The 18,528-nt window shown below is 38.0% G+C and overlaps 1 protein-coding gene across 3 annotated transcripts in view; it reads left to right on the top strand.

The window, feature by feature from the left end:
- plcl5 (phospholipase C like 5) overlaps positions 1–18,528 on the top strand; it is a 68,054-nt gene that overhangs the window by 37,822 nt on the left and 11,704 nt on the right. For all 3 annotated transcript variants that reach the window (XM_044100051.1, XM_044100052.1, XM_044100053.1), the window contains exons 2-4: positions 2,892–5,378; positions 10,703–10,906; positions 15,214–15,289. In XM_044100051.1, the coding sequence (XP_043955986.1) occupies positions 2,892–5,378; positions 10,703–10,906; positions 15,214–15,289 (2,767 nt within the window). The remainder of the gene's footprint in view (positions 1–2,891; positions 5,379–10,702; positions 10,907–15,213; positions 15,290–18,528) is intronic.

Raw genomic sequence — 18,528 nt, 5'->3', positions numbered from 1 at the left:
GATTGCGAAAATACCCCCACATCACTGCAGGAATAGAAACAACACAGAGTCCAAAGCATACGACCTTAAATTAAAATGTGACATGTTTACGGGATAGAGTAGCTGAAAAATGTTACAAGTAGACATGAATGATGCGCAAATATGCTCACACATACATACAGACGAAGGAACACAGCGGATAGGCCAGAGACAAATTTGAAAGCAGACAAAAAGAAGACTAAAGCAGGGTGAGGTTATAAAACAATATTACAAACTTTGAACACCTCCTGGAGCTCTGAAAATGGAAAGAGTATGGCAGAACAGCAAACCTATTAAGGCATAGCTTTCACCTAAGGTGAACCAGCAAAGAGAGCAGCTAAGAGGCCGAGACCCACAGCGTGGTAGAAGAATCTGGTGAAACATCAGCTATTAGTTGAACACACCACACATCTCCCCTTCATGGAAGGATTGTTCAATTGTTGAATTTATAAGAAGTCTCCTCTGCAGTCTTCCACATTCCATACAGTGGGCACAGCAGACATGTTAGATGAGATAAAAACTGAAGGCTTTTGGCCTACATGCAAAGTTATGCATGGTATAAAACAAACACCTTTAACACATGGTCCTCATGCTGAAACATGGTGATGGCAGCATCTTGCTGTGTTTGTTCGTATCTTTATCAGGACAGGGAGGCTGGTCAGCGTTGATGGGAAGATGGAAGATAGTCCTGGAAGAAAGTATGATAGTGGCAACAAAGAACTTAAATCTTTAGCGGAGAATACAAATATATACCACGGTACATACTGAACATCCAGAAAACCATCCCTGTCACTATAGTGCACTACTAAAAACTCCCAATAAAAATACAACTAGCTTAATGTGACAAAATGTAGATACATTTAAAGGGCATAAAGATTCTAGGGTGGTGTAGAAATGGTTAAAATTAGCATTTTTACTTTTGAAGTTAAGAAAAAGTCTACAACAAAGCAAAATTGTAATTTTCAAGAAGTATTCATTTCCATTGATATTTCACTTTTGAATCTTTGTATATAAAGTCATAGTAATATGTGCATGAAATCTGATATTGTTTTTGATCAGATTTATTAGAAAAATGATACTGTTTTAAAATTTTATTTTTCTTTCTTTTTGACGAAGAAAGAGGTAATCATTGTTGACTGCACAAGCAAATATCCAGATGTACAGTTTACCTGAAAAAAAAATAAGACTGCATGGATTTAAATAAATATGCAAAAATATTCCTGTCACAACCACGGCAAACTGTCTATGCTTTGATTGAAGGGAGAATAGCAACAGGATGTTATCTTGTTTATCTACCCTGCTAATTGTAGCTGAATGTTAATGAAAAACTAAATTACCTTCACAGCCTTTGGCCTTGTGTTGCCGCAATACCTTTTTAGAGAACACCTCGAAATAATTAGGCTTAATTGGTTATATATTTTGTTTTTTTACAGAGTAACTTACTCAGTATGAGCTCAGTTTCGCTTATCCCCAATATCGCTTTCAGTGTGGATTCTTATCTTGTTGATTCAGCAAATGACGGCTTCACTTGTCCTGGGAACATTTTTCCTGTTAGAAGTGGGTTCTTAATTTTTTTTTCTCCTAAATTATCTTTGTAATAGACTTGGAATTATAACTTTCCCTAGCTGTGCTAACAGCGTGATCCTTTCCGCCCTTAAACTTTGCAAAGGTATCTGCATTACCATATGTCTGCAGGTCTTGGCACAATCTCACGTACAAGTCCGTGCCAACATTTCTCCACTGTACAAGCAGAAAATCTAAGACCAGTTTTTTTCTCTCTCTTCTGAGGACTTAAAACATAATGAAATTATAGTGACAGGTGACACAAAGGGAAGCGAGATGAAGGTTGTAAAACAGGGATAAAGCTAAAGAGTGATGATCATGCCTTTTTCCATCCCTAGAGCTCAGAAATTGTTTTGGATTTACCCCTGACCATCAGGTGAGAAACAGATTGTCCTGAAGTTTTTCACTGAGTGTGGTCACACTGTTGTTGGAGCTTGACTTTGTTCAATAAAAATCCATCAGATGTGGACAGGCAGCTGCTGACCTGGATGGGGGTCAGGAGAAGCTGTCAGGCAGTCTTTCCTAATTGTCCTCATAAAGTTTTTAAAAAATCACAAAACCAGGTCAAATAAATAGCTTGTTCTGGGCTTTTTTTATCTTGGAGAAACTTTCAGGACTACAAATATTTTGTCCTTCAGCCGTGGTAAAACTCAAAGCCATTTTTCAGAGTTAGATTTGTATTGTACTGGCCTCTCTGGTATGTCTTCAGAAAACCCAGTTTGGACATCTCAAATTAGGCCAGCTGAATTCAGGCTATCTAGGAAACTACAGCCTTCTGTGGAAGTGGGGCAGCACAGTCTGCTTTCTGCCAGCTAGGCGAATAAACCCTGAAAGCTGTAAAACCTCAGCCGTTCCAGTGCAGGTGGCTCAAATACATTTTTTTTACTCCTTTTAATACTTTTGCTTTTGTTGTTAATGGAAATGGAGCAAAATATAGCTTGTCTTTGAAGCTGGCTTGCAAAAATATATTTTGTAAGGTTGCCTGCGGGATTAATATTTTATTAACAAATCCTATTTGCAGTAAAAAGTACTGGTAACATTAAATCTCTGAACTACACTTATGAAATGAGAACATTGTGCCTTAAACTATGCCAGTCCGCAGTACTTTCAAATGTGTCTTTAAGGGACAATTTAGCTTGTGTTTACAGAAAATGATGCATTTTCAAGAGCTGTAGTAATTAATCCGACTGTGAAGTTATTTTAAAATAGGATGACTTTGTATTTATTGCACATTAAATGTGATCTAAAATGAAAAATAACATAAGGTTTTCCTGTAATTAAGACAATATTTTATGCTGTTTTATTTGCAGGATGGCTCCAAACAGAAGCAGGTCAGGAAGAAAACTGTGTCCTTCAGCTCTATGCCGAGTGACCGTAAAATCAACAGCACTGCTGCTTGCATGGCCTTTATGTTGGAGGGTTGTGAAATGAAGAAGGTGCGATCCAACTCACGCATGTACAACCGCTACTTCCTGCTCGATCCAGATATGCACTGGCTGAGATGGGAGCCATCTAAGAAGGATTCAGAAAAGGCAAAACTGGAAATCAAGAGTATCAAAGAAGTCCGTTTGGGGAAGAAAACTCCAGTTCTGCGCAGCAATGGTCTCTCGGATCAGTTCCCTGATGAGTGCGCCTTCTCAATCATCTATGGAGATAACTATGAAAGTTTAGATTTGGTAGCCAGTACAGCAGATATCGTCAGCACATGGGTCATGGGTCTAAGATATTTGGTGTCTTACGGTCGCCACCCGGTGGACATAGCAGAACCAAGTCAACCGAGCTTACGAACGTCCTGGATTGGTTCAGTGTTTGAGCTCGCAGATATGGAAAAAGGAGGACACATTGACCTATTCAGAGCAACCCAGATAATCAAGGGGCTTAATCCTGGAATGAAAGAGTCCAGGATAGAGCTGAAATTCAAAGAATTACAGAAAGCTAAAGATCAATATGGGGAGGCAATTAATTTGGACACTTTTGTGGAAGCTTATTGTGAGCTCTGCACACGACCTGAGATTTTCTTTCTGCTGGTTCAGTTCTCCAGTAACAAAGAGTATCTGGACAGTAAAGATCTGATGCTATTTGTAGAGGTCGAGCAGGGAGTTGAGGGAGTGACGGAGGAAATGTGCAGGGATATTGTTCAGAAATTTGAGCCGTCTGCCAAGGGCAGAGAAAGGGGCTACCTCTCCATCGATGGTTTCACACACTACCTCCTGTCCTCGGAATGCCACATTTTCGACCCTCAGCACAAAAAAGTGTGCCAGGATATGACTCAGCCTCTCTCTCATTACTACATCAACTCTTCCCATAATGCCTCCCTGCTTGATGATCATTTCTGGGGTTCATCAGACATCAGCAGCTATATCCGAGCTCTGAGGATGGGATGTCGAAGTATTGAGGTCATAGTCTGGGACGGCCCTGATAATGAGCCGGTTGTATATGTTGGAAGTTCTGTGGCCTCTCAGCTCGCTTTCTCTAAAGTTCTGGACATCATAAACCAGTATGCTTTTGAAAGTTCTGAGTATCCTCTCATTCTGTGCTTGGTGACCCATTGTTGCATCCCCCAGCAGAGGGTCATGGTTCAACACCTGAAGAAAATTCTTGGGGATAAGCTGTATGCTGAACCACCCAACAAAGAAGAAAACTACCTACCATCACCTGAAAAACTTAAAGGTAAAATACTCCTCAAGAGTAAAAAGTTGCCACCAAACTGCACTGATTCTGAGGGGGATGTAACAGATGAAGAGGAAGGTCTGGAAATGTCGCGCCGTGTTGGAGCCGATGAAAAGGACCAACTGAATGGTTTGGGCTGCAAAAGACTCAGGCTGTGCAGGGAGCTTTCTGACCTCGTATGTCTTTGCAAGTCAGTACAGTTCAGGGACTTTGAACTTTCTAAGAGGGAGCAAAAATACTGGGAGATATGCTCCTTCAACGAGGTAGATGCAAACCGATTTGCCAATGAATTTCCAGAGGAATTTGTCTGTTATAACAAGCGCCTCATCTCCAGGGTTTATCCCACATCGATGAGGATTGATGCCAGCAATATGAATCCCCAAGATTTCTGGAAATGCGGCTGCCAGATCGTGGCCATGAACTACCAGACACCAGGCTTGATGATGGACCTTAACCTTGGTTGGTTCAGGCAAAATGGAAACTGCGGTTATGTCTTGCGGCCTGCCATTATGAGGGAGGAGGTGTCTTACTTTAGTGCCAATGCTCGGGACTCTCTACCAGGTGTGTCTGCACAGCTTCTCCACATCAAAGTCATCAGTGGGCAGAATTTACCAAAACCTCGGGGCTCTGCTGCTAAGGGTGATGTGGTTGAGCCTTACATATATGTAGAGATCCATGGCATACCAGCTGACTGTGCTGAACAAAGAACCAAGACAGTTTCACAAAATGGAGATAATCCCATTTTTGATGAGAGTTTTGAGTTCCAGATTAACTTACCTGAACTCGCAGTTTTACGCTTTGTAGTTCTGGATGACGACTACATTGGAGACGAGTTCATCGGTCAGTACACCATCCCGTTTGAGTGCCTACAGCCAGGCTATAGACACGTCCCTCTGCAATCTCTGACAGGAGAGTTCCTGCCCAACACCACTCTGTTCGTTCATGTGGCCATCACCAACAGGCGCGGTGGAGGAAAAGCACATAAAAGGGGTCTATCAGTAAAGAAAGGTAGAAAGGCTCGGGAGTATACCACCACCAAGACCACAGGGATCAAAGTAGTGGATGAGCTCTTCAGAGCTTCTACCCAGCCCCTCAGGGAGGCAACAGACCTCAGAGAAAATGTGCAGGTAAGAAACTGCATCACATAAATATGTAAAGATTTCTTCAGTAATATGTTTTTACTGTTCTGCTCTGTTATATTACATTCTTTAGGAACATTTGAAATCTTCTAAACAAAGAAACCAAAATAAAAGATAGAAAATTATTTATACACAACTTTCCTGCCTAACTTTTAAGTCTCTCTCCTTATTTCTTAATCTATCTCAAGAACTTTTTCATGAACTAGATGCATTATGAAGACAAAATTAATGAAAATTAGAATAGCATGACTAAATCAATACCTTCATAAAGACTAGAGAATTACATATGTATAAAAGTGTGTGAACCTTGAACTTGAATGGCAGAGTTTTTTTGTATTTGTGTAAAACTGAATTCATAATCTGTAATTTACAGAAACTTATGATCACAAAAGCATTCCAAAAGTTTAATGTCTGAACAGCTACATGGAAAAGATTATTACTTAACCTTTCTGATTCCTTGAGCAAACAGAAAACACTGAGCAAGTGTTCACACAAGAAAGAGGAAGCGGATATGAAGAGTGGCTTGTTGCTATAGGTACAGTTGAAACCAGATATTTACATAATGTAAGACAAACATTTTGCTTCTCATTGTCTGATCTATTTGCTACATGGAAGAATAATCGTTTAAAGATGCTTTATTATTATTTTATTAATTCAAATCTATTGAGATGAATCTTGAACAAATGTATTATATCAATCAGTGCCCTGTATGTTTAACAAATTGTGGAAAATACAAAATGGCTTAAGTGGTTTAGAGTATTTTTTTGTGAAACTGAACAGAATTTTTGGTTGTTAGACTGCTTAACAAATCATGTGTAGGATAGGCAATGTCTAATATTTATTTATTTTTTTTGCATATCTCACACAAACTAATTAAACATCATTACTTCTGTGCAATAGCAATCAACTAAGCAATGCTAAATTTGGATTTAATCATAGCCCTGACCTGTGTGAAAGATAAGAATCTAATCTTAACCATCAATCATCGTTGATAGCAAATGTCCTCAGAATCCAATATATGGACCTGTATGAAAAATGTCGCTGCATGATTGAGCAGGAGTCTGTGTTAACCTGATCAAATAAAGCTGCCGGCAGCACTAAACGCTCACCGGCTCACTTTTTTTTTTTTTTACAGGTTTTAAAATGTAAATTTGTCTTTTTGAAATGAAGATAAAAGTTCAGGAAATAAATTAATGTGCTGAAGTTGAGAGAGACGGTGGAAATTAGGATAAATGCATGTCTTTCTACAATAAGGACTTGTCCCTTTTAAATGCAAAAATAAAGGGCAGATGTGAAGGCTTCATAGAGCCTACTTGGGAAACCAAAGGACCAACAACACACAAACCTGACTGGGTTAAACCCCCTGACCTTTCTAACTACACAGGGGAAGTAGGTGTTAAAACAAAGTTTTTGAGTTTATTTCATGAAAGCTGTAGACATATTTGTACCTCAGTAACTTGCAGAAAGACTACCTTTTTTCCTCAGCTATGTTTCCATTGTGTATGTTTTGAAAAACAACAAAAAAAACATGATTCATTTGCTTATTAAAAAGCGCGGGGGACTCTGTAAACACTGACAAATGAAGACATGTGTTTGATTTATATGTTTTCTATGTGGATCAAGGCAGGAGATGAGTTGTTTCTGTAGGAGTTAAGAGTTTTCTGTGAAGCTCATGAAAAACTGAATGAAGTCTTTAGAGCGATGCCAAGCTGGAGTTTCAATTTTTGTTTGCTGAAACATCTTTGTGCCAGCCATGATTGTCACATTAGTGCTGTAAGCCAGAAGGGAGTGAGAGATGAAGAGACAAAAGCAGAAAAAAAAGAAAAAGCGAGAAGAGAGCTGGGCAATCAGAAACAAAAGCAGTGCTGTAACCGGACACGGAGCTCTCATTTGGGGAATGTTGGAGGAGGAATAAAGAGGGGGGATGGGAGTAATTAAAAACACAAGCCTCTCATTGGGTTTTGTGATATTGTGAATTGGAAACAGAATGGCTTTTATTAAACAATGATTATCTAAAAACACTTATGCATGTAATCAAAGACATACATGCAGGGAATTATGCCTAAGCCCTGTAATAACTTCAGCTCACAACACACTGAAACATAAACATCGGCCAGTAGACGGGCTCACAGATCACATGCACAAAATCAAGTACTGAATTATTCCAGTGCCAGGGTCATTGGTCCAAGAGGTGTTAACTGAGTTTGAGGCTGTGCACACAAATCCTCTGTCCCCCGGACACTCTCTTTATCTTCAGGAAGCTCGTGCCTCACATCCTCAAAGGTTTTTCAGCAGTCTTGGGGGTCCAGCACAGAGACACACATGGATGGGGAGCATTGACTAATTCCCTTGTACAGCATCAGTCAGCTCTACAAACATAGTTTCTTCTCCTGCGTGAATCCTACACACAATGTATGTGCCCCTCACAGATGTTTTCATGTTTTTGATCTACCATAATATCTGGAAAGCGTATTTTAATTTCACGAGCCACACCCATGCCTGATTGCTGTGAGACCAGCAATCAGTAAATCACTTAAATTCATATGACATCAAGTCATTATAAAAGTGATTAGAAAGCAGTACATCATGCCCTGAACTAAAGAAACAAAAAATGAGAAACAAAGACACTGCTAGAAGAGAGACCACACTGAGTGCCATTAACAGCAGATGGAAAAAACGTGTGAACAGCAGAGCAGAGGGACAAAGAAACGGGTCTCAGCTCTCAGTTTGAGGAGCTGAGCACTTATTATAACTTACTGTAATTTACTGTAACTTACAATCTCTGCAGTCAGCAGTCAGTATTTTTTTTTGCTAAACTTCAGTCTCTCTCAGCATCCACCTGTGCCAGTGTGCAGACAGAGAGCTCACACTGTCGCTTCTTGTTCTGTTGCAGACAGGTCCACATCCCCGGCTTTTTTGCTCTTTGGGGCATTTCTGGAATTGTCCAGGTTGGATACATTTTTCTCTGCATGAGTTGGCATAGGTTCCTGACATATGATCTGGAAATTTTGCTGGTTTAGAAGTCATGGCATGGTTTTAAACACAGAATTCCTGTTGGAAAACCCTCCAGTGTTGCTGAATTCTAAAAAAAGAGAAGAAAAAAAATTCTACAAAGAGAAGTTGATCCAAATTCCTCCACATCGATGCAAAAATGTTCCTGGCCAGTTATTGCAAACTCTTAAACGCAAAAGTTACTGTCAAGGGTGCCTCAACCACTTATTAGGTTTACTTTTATCCACATAATGAGAAGTTATTTTGGATAGCTGTTGTCACACTGTATGACCCCGATGCTTGGATCCAGAATTTCAAAAAGAAAAACAACCTGAAAGTGAGGAGGCGCTCGCCTGAGAACAAAAACAATCATGCTTCCTTTTTTTCAGGTAAATTTGGTTCGTGGGTTTGCTTTAGAATCATCAGAACATCTAACAGGTTTGATTTGTGACTGTACAGTTTACTGATTAGTAGCTGGTTGTGAAGTGTCTCATTACACTCTGTATATTGCATGGTGCAACACATGGCTGGAAAATAACTTGAAAGTAGTTATTTTATATTTACACTGGCTATGTTTGATATGAAAAATTGATGATCTAGTAAGGGACTAAATACTTTTTCAGACAGCTATGGGTTTCCCTTCATGCCCCTTTCCCTCAACTCAATACACTTAAATGTTGGATAGCTTTCCCCCCCTCTCTTTTCTGTGCTACCACAGCAATAGCTGGTTGCCAGATTCCCACGCTGGCAGTGGCAGTAGAGACTTTGAATCAAGATGTGATTCAAAGTCTCTTGAAAAGTACATTGGCAGAGGGATTTTGATGAGTAAAACAGAACGATAGCGAGGCCTCTCGCAGTTCAAATGAATTTAGATTAGCTTTCTGCTACGTTTGCTGACTACATATAATAAAAGGCTGAAATCTCAAGATGTAACAGTTTAGATTGATACCTTGTGCAAAGTTGGTAACAGCAATAAGTGACAAGCACAAATTGTATTATGTAATAAATTGCACCCTTTTTACATTAAGTAAATTCACACTGCATATATCAAAAGTCGTTGAGATTTTGGCTTTCTGACAAGCTCAGGTTCACAGTGTATTTCAAGGACTTGAGCATGTGGAAAGGAGGTGCTTGCTGTGAAAATGACAGCAGACCTGTGCCACTTAACTGCCCCGGAGGAAAAATAAGTTTCATGGTAGGAGCCAGATTTAGTAGACATGTTGAGGCAAAGTCTGCATTCCTCTTATAGCAGTGATGTATAATTTTCCAGCTGGGTATATGTCATTCTTTATTTTTTTTATGTATCATATTTATAGCCAATATACTCAATAAAGAACCATGGAAAGCAAGACAGAAATAAGTGACTTGCTCATTTTATTTAGCATCATCATGTGTGGGACCAGATGTTTTTCTTAGTTTTTTTATGATTATGACCTTCCATGTCATTCCAGTCTCCTTTAGCACTGGCTCTAAGGATGTTTTTCTTGATTAAGCTTTCAACCATTTTTTTGGGGGGTAATTTTTAGCAATTGCTTTTGCTTCAAGCAATATAAATTTTTTATGACAAGCCTTTAAGTAAAATGTAAAGGATTATTATTATGTATAAAGAGCCACTTCCAGCATGATACAAATTAACTCACTATGACCTTACTATTTAGAGGGTCAGTATGATAAAATAGATTTGGAAATAACCGGGTCTCAGTTTAGCCAGTGTGCAACTCTACAGCAAACTTTTTTCTATTAAAGCTTTTATCTAAAATAGTATGGAGACATTAGATTATGGATAAATATGACAAATACCATTCTGTTTGGTGTAGTTTGGCTCATTATGCCTCCTTACTCAATATAAAACAATGTATTCACTATCTTACATTTTGTTAGACTCGCAAGAACAATTTTCAAATTGCCTATGTTATGCCTTATCTTTATGGTAATTATAACAATTGAAACCACACCATACAATTTTCTGGTACAAAATGTAATTTCAGTCTGCAAACATTATTAAAAACAAAAAGAAAAAAGAAAACTATTCTGGTTAATCTACATTGTTAATAAAGCCAATTAAAAATACAACTAATAAATTGCATTTAAGCTTATTTTTAAAATTCTAATTTTAATATTTGTTATATCTAATACTGTATAGAAGGTAAGTAGTTTTTTGCAGAAATGAACTTAAACAAAGATGAAATTGCTGATGCTGTACAACATAAACAAATGTTTCATTAAACTGCAATTACTGAATACAGACACTTTTTCTCTGCTTGCCAATATCTAAATATTTGCTTTACTTTTAAATTCATATTCTTTTTATTTTTTGCCAGAATGCCATGGTGTCCTTCAAGGAGCTTTGTGGCCTGACGCCCGCTGCCAACATGAAGCAGTGCATCCTGACTGTATCTACGTGGCTGATGAACAGTGAACGGTCACTGAAGGTGATAGTGGACCTGAGCGAGACCTACCCCACTATGGAAGCGCAGGGTCCTGTGCCTGAGCTTCTGCGCAAAGTGCTAAACGCCTATGACATGGTAAATTGTTATGGCAAACACAGTTTGCTAAAACATTTGCATTGAATTATTATTGCAGAGGAAAATATTCAAAGCAAACAGAAGTAAAGGTGTTATTTAAAGCATAACATAGCAGTTTTCTGTTTACTAAATTGCTTTGTTTATTTCTTTATTAGAAATGTGGTGTTCTAGGCTAACTTGGAATCGAGCTAGATTGTCTAGCTAGCTGTGCACAAACTGGTTCATTTGAAAACTTTGAACTTACAATGTATTTTACTTAACCCAGCTGATCTCAGTGCAATTTTCCTTGACTTTAAACATTGAAATATTAGGGAGTGAATAAAGATAGACACTGTAATTTTCTTTGGACAAGCTTTAACTTCCGTATGCAGAAAAAAGTTATGTTTCCCTTAAAGCTTAAGAGCTTGGTGACTGCTGGGTTTTTGTGTGTATGTGAGTATCCATACAGATTCCTGTCTACCCATAAGTGGACTTGTTAAAGATCATGTATGTCTCATTCATCACTTTAAATCTGATGAACACCTTCCCTTTCACTTTAATACCAGTACAAAAAAAACTGGTAGGTTTGGCCCTAACCATCTACATCGCAGCTAGGATTTGTTATATTATATACCAACTCCAGGAATGATGAGAGAAAAAATGTGTTTATTTAATTTTTCAGTCAGACATTTGCTTATACCTCTTTCTACTCTTTTAACCAATTTGGAAAAACCCAAGTGATGATTTTATGACTTTGTACATTTCTGATAGTTAACTGGAGGCAAACCTGTTAAGGTTTTTGTAAGAAAAGGCATTAAACAAGCTGATTTCTTGTGAGAACTAATGGAAAGACTGAAAGAAATCAGACAAGATACTGTGCACATGTAGGAGTCCACAAACTGCTCCACACACCAGACAGATTCACTTCTGCTTCTATTCTGATGTAAACACACGCAGTGGGTTTCACAGTGAGTGGTGTGCCATACGCCAACACGTAGGACTGCTGCGTGCGCATCACTGTTTTACATCGGTGACGTACACACAGTAATACACTTTAAGATGACTGTAGACAGTCTGTCAGCTTGCGTCTTGAGCTCACTTTATCGTCTCCTATTTTTAAATGTACACTATAGTTTGACATAGTAGAATGAAAAAACAAACTCCTCTGTAAATATTAAGTTTACATGTTTAACACTTGTGTGGGAATCTTATCAACGCACATGAAATCAAAACAATCAGAACACAAAAATAAATGCAAACTTCTAAATGAATCTTACTTTACGATGCAATTTGTAATCTGTTTAGTTAAAGTCAGAGGTTAGCTGAAGAAACTGCTTCTTTATATTATAATTTTTAAGCATATGATTGAAATTTTCACACAGCTGGATGAGTTTCCCAAAGCTTCCAGCCATGACATATACAGCACACACAGTAACTGACCTGTCAAGTTGTCAAGATGCAGCTGCTTATTGTGTAAAAGTGCTTTTCCTCCTGCCTCGTCTCTTGGAAGACCTTGATATTTTCTACAAGTTGACATATGATCAATGCAAAAAGGTTTTAAAAGACTCTATAATTAGTAATTACCTGCTACTTTACACCGTTGCTTTTTTATTTCTATATTTTTTTTAGGCGGGAGCTGGGGAAATGAGTCATTTGTTAGGTTTCAGCCTGTATGCTTCACTCGTGATCTACCAACACGGGAGTGAGAATGGGTTGGATCTACACACATTTCCACGAGAGGATCGCTACTTCTTTTTAACAGTAGTTTTATTTTTATTGTTAGCTTTTAAAGGCAAGCAGTACATAAAACATAAGCCAGAGGACACACAGCAAATGAGCTACTTAAGCTTTTGGTCACCATCATACATGTATAAGGAACATTTTAATAATCCATCTATTTCAACTTGTAATTTTTTTCAAGGCATTCACAAGGAATGAATGCTTTTTCTAGACACTGTACATTGTGTTACCATGTAAAACAAGATAACGCCTTCCAAAAGCAGAAATAACAGCATAAGGATCTAATAGAAAGTTGCGTGTATCTTTATTAACTTACAGTTTTGTCTTTGGTGCTAGGGTCATGGCAGCTAAGTGCTCGTTTCCTGCTGTCACATTCCCTTGCTCAAGAACAGAGGGCCCAGTCTATGCGCATGTGTGTGTATCTGTGCAGTACATGTGTGTGAAGCCTATGACTTCACTACTGATTGGCTTGCCAACTCCAGGGCGTTAACTGTTGAAAGTCAGTGTGAAGTCTGTGTCTTTAGTAACCCACATGTAGGTTGTTGGCAGCGAATGTCATGATGTCTTCTGAAACAGGACATTAGTGCCATTACGTTTTCAGTGCTTACGGTAGGCTGTGACATGTTTTTATTACTATGCAGAAGCTAAATTTTCAATTTTCTAGTTTCCCAGATATGTTGAATGTGGGAACATAAGTGAGCTGATATAACACAAATAATGGTTGCCTCAATTTAAATTAAAAAATGCTTCATTGATTCCAAAGGGAAATTAAGTGAAGGTGTGGCATTACATATTTTCCTGCATTGTAAGGCACAATCAAGTATGTTTCCTTCAGTTGTATGTAACAAAGATGACTTAAAAGAAATTTGACTTTGTAATTTGATGTCTTGAAATTGGGTGCATGTTCCTTTAAGAAGCTCCTGCTCTTTCTAGTGCTCCACCTTCAGAATGTCATTGCAACAATGCTTCTCATTATGCTCTTAATAACTGTTCTAAGGAGTGCCGACTGAGAAGCAGTTTGGTTTTGATGAGGTAACAACATACATTTTACTTAATAACACCGCTTTAATATTCTTTAGAAAATAATTTTGTTTTTTGAATTTGTCAAACTCAGAACACATTTTGGGTTCCAAATATACTCCTTCATAGATTTTATTGTGCTCACATGGATGGGTTAATCACAGGTTAGACAAATATCCTTCATGTTTTGCATTTAAACAGTTTTGTCTCCAGTCGTTGCTTCAGCGAGAGTGCTGCCTATTACAGGAACACTTTGCATTCAAACTAGCTCCCATGAGAAGATTACTTGGAAAAAAGGCATGTACATGCATATACTCATCCAAACAGTACAGCAGTCCACTTTCTGCCTCCCACAGGAGATTGAAACTTAATTATCCTTCCCCTTTGTGCTAGAGCTCTCCTCCAGCTGCTCCCAATCAGCCCTGTTGGATGATGTCTGAGCACTACATCAAATATAGTTTTGGCCTCAATTTAAAATTTGAAGCAAAAATCTCTTTTCGCCATTTTTATCTTTGTAGATGTAACAGTAGATGTGGTCAGAATCTGACCAAATAAGTTGTGTGACTTTTTTACCTAATATGTTAATAAATAAATGACTCAGCAAGAGCAACAACTCAATAATAAGATAAATTGATTTCATAATACTTAGCTTGACAAGAAGAATTCTTACAGTTGGATAATTATCAATAAAAATATAATTCATTACTTTTAGTAGAAATACAAAATAACATTAAAACCAGTTAATTTTTATGCAAAAGTATTATATGTACAGTATGTTTGTTATTTTGGTATAGCCTTAAAGACCAACTAAATTTCTTATTGCAGTCAGTATTGCACCGTTTTACCATTTTGCTGTTTAAATACTGCTAATCACAGGTTGCTAACCTACATTCAGGGTTTGCCAATGGGTACTTTAAAACAGGGTTAATAAGAGTGATGGGTGGTGCCAGATTGTTTGTGGTTTTTTGCTACAGGAAATGTTGCCATAGAGACAAATTTGTCTTTCTTGTAATCAAAGGGAAAATATACATACCATTTTTCCAGTCAGCTGACTAGCAGTGCAAAGCAGCAGGAAGTAGAGGCAGGACATGGAGCTTCTTCCCTCCATGCAATACTGCATTCACTCTTGCATGTTCCCTGATATATTATGTAAATAAAAGTACTTTAAATTCTAGAAACTGTATAAAGGGTTGGACAGTGGTTCATTTGTTACTGGCTTGTCATGTGTATTTAATTGGTTTCTTTTTATAAAAACTCCACACTTTGTTGTCTGTGCTGTAAATTCTCTCAGATCACCTGCTTTTCTCAACTATAATCTTAATCAAATCTAAAAAAAAAAAACAAAAAACAAAACATAAATATGTCTGGTATGAGCTCTGGCTAATGAGATGATCAAATTAGAAATAATTTGTGAGAATAAAACTCACACTTCTAGCATTCTTGGATAAACTCTGGTTGTTACCATTATATAATTTTGGTTGAAGCTCAGCTGATGGGTTTTCTTTTAATGACTTCTAGTGATTAAGGTGGACTATGAATTAACTTTGTCCTTTTTATTTGTCTTCTAGATGATCCAAACCAGCAAAACCCTGATTGAGTCAGCTGATGTTGTCTACTCCAAGCTTACACAAGCACAACGGGCAGGTATGCAGCTTGAATGTATTCAGTTCTATTCCAGAATACTTCCCAAAGGGTATTTAAATGAATTTGTGCATCCGCTTGACTTGAGCAAACTGCTAGAGTCATTGTAATTGGTGCTACCTTTCTCTGCCGCTGGGATGAGACTGATTTATCACTCAGGGGCATAAATCAGATTTTCTCACATACAGATATTTTTTTATTTTTCTTTAAAACTCAATATCACGAGAAAGCAACTTTTCATTCTCCTGTTATAAGATAGAGAGGGTGTCACATGGAATGCAGCTCTGCAAATAAAGAAATGCCTTTGCTCCTCCCCCACCACAACATCCCTGTCAACATCAACATCGGTGTCTGCTGTCAATAGAAGTGGCCATCATCAGTGAGTCAACGCGGCGTAGTTATGGGCAGTGAGCAGGTGAAAACAATCAGTGAGCCGCACAGACAGAAGGGCTGCAGGGGGAGAGAGAAAGGACAGAAAGTGTAAACATCTTTTGAAAGGAGGAGAGAAATTAAAAGGCTTGGCATTGCAGGCTGTGGGGGAGAAAAAGGACAGAATTAAACATGCATTAATCAGTACATCTTTATTTTAAAAAGATGGAATCCATAGAGGACAAATTTAGCCGGGATGTAATCATTATTAGAGAAATGACTTCAAATCAGAAAATTCTTGTGGCTTGTCCTCTCCAGCCTCTTTTGGATTTGGCTCAACTCCTCCTCATTTGCCTCACTTCTATCTTTAAATTTAGCCGGGATGTAATCATTATTAGAGAAATGACTTCAAATCAGAAAATTCCTGTGGCTTGTCCTCTCCAGCCTCTTTTGGATTTGGCTCAACTCCTCCTCATTTGCCTCACTTCTATCTTTAAATTTAGCCGGGATGTAATCATTATTAGAGAAATGACTTCAAATCAGAAAATTCCTGTGGCTTGTCCTCTCCAGCCTCTTTTGGATTTGGCTCAACTTCTCCTCATTTGCCTCACTTCTATCTTTAAATAGAAAGCACATAGCTGGAATAGTGACATCTCAATTTTGCATGTTTTCACTAACATTGTGCTGCTACAGTCAGCCACAGAATTGCAGATCATGGCCAGTTAAATACATTGTTATAGCCGGTGTAAACCTGGTTAATTATATTTTATACCCTTCCACTCCTTATTGTTTTGTGTCTAACAACTGGGACTCAGTCACACACTTTAACCCCATATCCTGAATGAAATAAGAAATTTTAGGCCTCCTTTATGCCAAGCTTTACTCCCTGGTGTTACACAATAGGAGGCATATGCTTTCTCCCTTTAACAGAATAAGCTAACCTGATATTCATGCTGTGTAATTACCCTGGGATGTAGGCTGAACACTGGGGCTTCAATCACAGAGCTCTCCCTTAGCTCCATGGTTCCCCAGCCAGGAGCTGGAAGAATGTTCAAAGGCGATGATTTCAGAGTTAAGCAGACCTTAAACCGCACGCAGCCGCACTCACAGCTGTTTCTGTTACTCCACAGTAACGCTGAGCTTATTGCCTCCGTCAGGTAAAAGAACCTGTATATGCATACAGGTTCTTTTACTAATATAATTCTTTTACCAGAAGTACTAATACAGCTAGTACTTCTGGTTCAACTGAAAAGGGAGGGAATTTGGACATTCTTTTATTAAGAGCGGATAGCTTTTACTGTAAGTGAGAAGAATGATACACCGAGGCAAAGGGGGAGCAGCGACAGCCCTCAGGCGCCTCAGCTGCATGCCAAACATAACACTCACCCCGTCGCCCACTCTCTTTGCTGTGGCCCTGGTTCTGACACCCATACCTCAAATGAAACTATGGCCTTTTACAAATATTATGTCTATTTTACATCCCTCCTGTATATTTCTATTAGTGTTTCCAGACACTGTTGCCATTTTGATAACAATAGGTCAGCCAGGAAGACTGCCTTTTTTTTCTTGTAAAATGTGCATTAAGGAATGCCTGGAAAGAACAGGGTTTCCTGTTTATTTTGGAAAACTTTGGAATTCGATTTACAGATTTTCCAGGTTTGGATAAGTATAAAAAAATCGATTTATTCATATTTTTTAAGGTTCCATACTTAAATGTCTCTGCTGTAGAAAGAGTCAACATGAATTCAAAGCAAACTTTTTACTATTAATAAAGAAGACATTTTTAATTGAAAAATAAGTCCCAAAAGGAAGCTAATGCTTAAATTTAGCTTTTCATGTCATTTGGAATCTGTAAAATACAAACATCTTTTCCAAATTGATTAATCAAATCAAGATAACATATTTTCAAACATTAAATTAAATTTAGCATAAAAGAATATTGTGTCTGACAGCCGTATTTCTTCACCTGTTAAGCCAAATGTCCTTTGTTCTTATAAAATATTATTGTTTTCCACATTTATTTCTTTGATGTCACTTGCACCAATATGCTAATGATGCTGCAATAATAGAAAAAATGTTACAATATCTTTTATGATTCAACATTTAAATTTCCAATTATAATCTGAAACTGACTTTTGTTACTATTTCTTTAACACTGTAGTTCTCAACTTGTTACTTCTGCTCCCCATTCACATCTTATTTCAATGGACCTATAAATAAATCTACAGTCTATGACAAGTTTAGGTCATTAAACTTAAGCTAATTGGGTAAAAGTAAAACAAATCTGAAACATTCAGGCTCTAGAAGAGCTAAATAAATGCTGTCTGTGTAACTTTACCTGCTTTGAGCTGTTGTAAACAAACAGTTGCAGCAAAATTTAAACCCCTTTTATTTAAGTTTTTTTAATAGCAGTCACTAGATCCAATGAAATACACTCATTCTACAATTTGACCCAATCTCTCTAATTGAGATTTTTCCTCATCTGACATGTCTGTTTTATTTAGCTTGTGTTTCTGTCGATTGTAGCCATTTCTTAATCTCCTATAACCAGAGAATCCACAGGCAAACCCCTCCCACAGGTATTTCTGGTGAATGCATCTCTTGTGATGCTGTATGTACCTTTTAGAACCCATCTCATAAAGCACGTGTACAGACTGACAGCATTAGGAGTAGCTGGCTGAACACAGAAAGACGAGCAGAGGGAGGGTTATGAAGAGATGGTGGATTTGCATGGAATTGAGGGTTTTGTCCCTATGATCATTCAAGATGGCAAAGGTATAATTTCGGCTTAATGGCTGTGTGAGAAACGGAAAACAGTGCTATTAGAGGACGGCTTGTCAGTCTCGGGAAGAGAATGTGACGATGGGGTGGAA

This window comes from Gambusia affinis, linkage group LG19 (assembly GCF_019740435.1).
Source record: "Gambusia affinis linkage group LG19, SWU_Gaff_1.0, whole genome shotgun sequence".
Classification (NCBI taxonomy): Eukaryota; Metazoa; Chordata; class Actinopteri; order Cyprinodontiformes; family Poeciliidae; genus Gambusia; species Gambusia affinis.
Note: the sequence above shows the minus strand (reverse complement) of the source record. Positions and strands in the feature narration are given on the sequence as shown.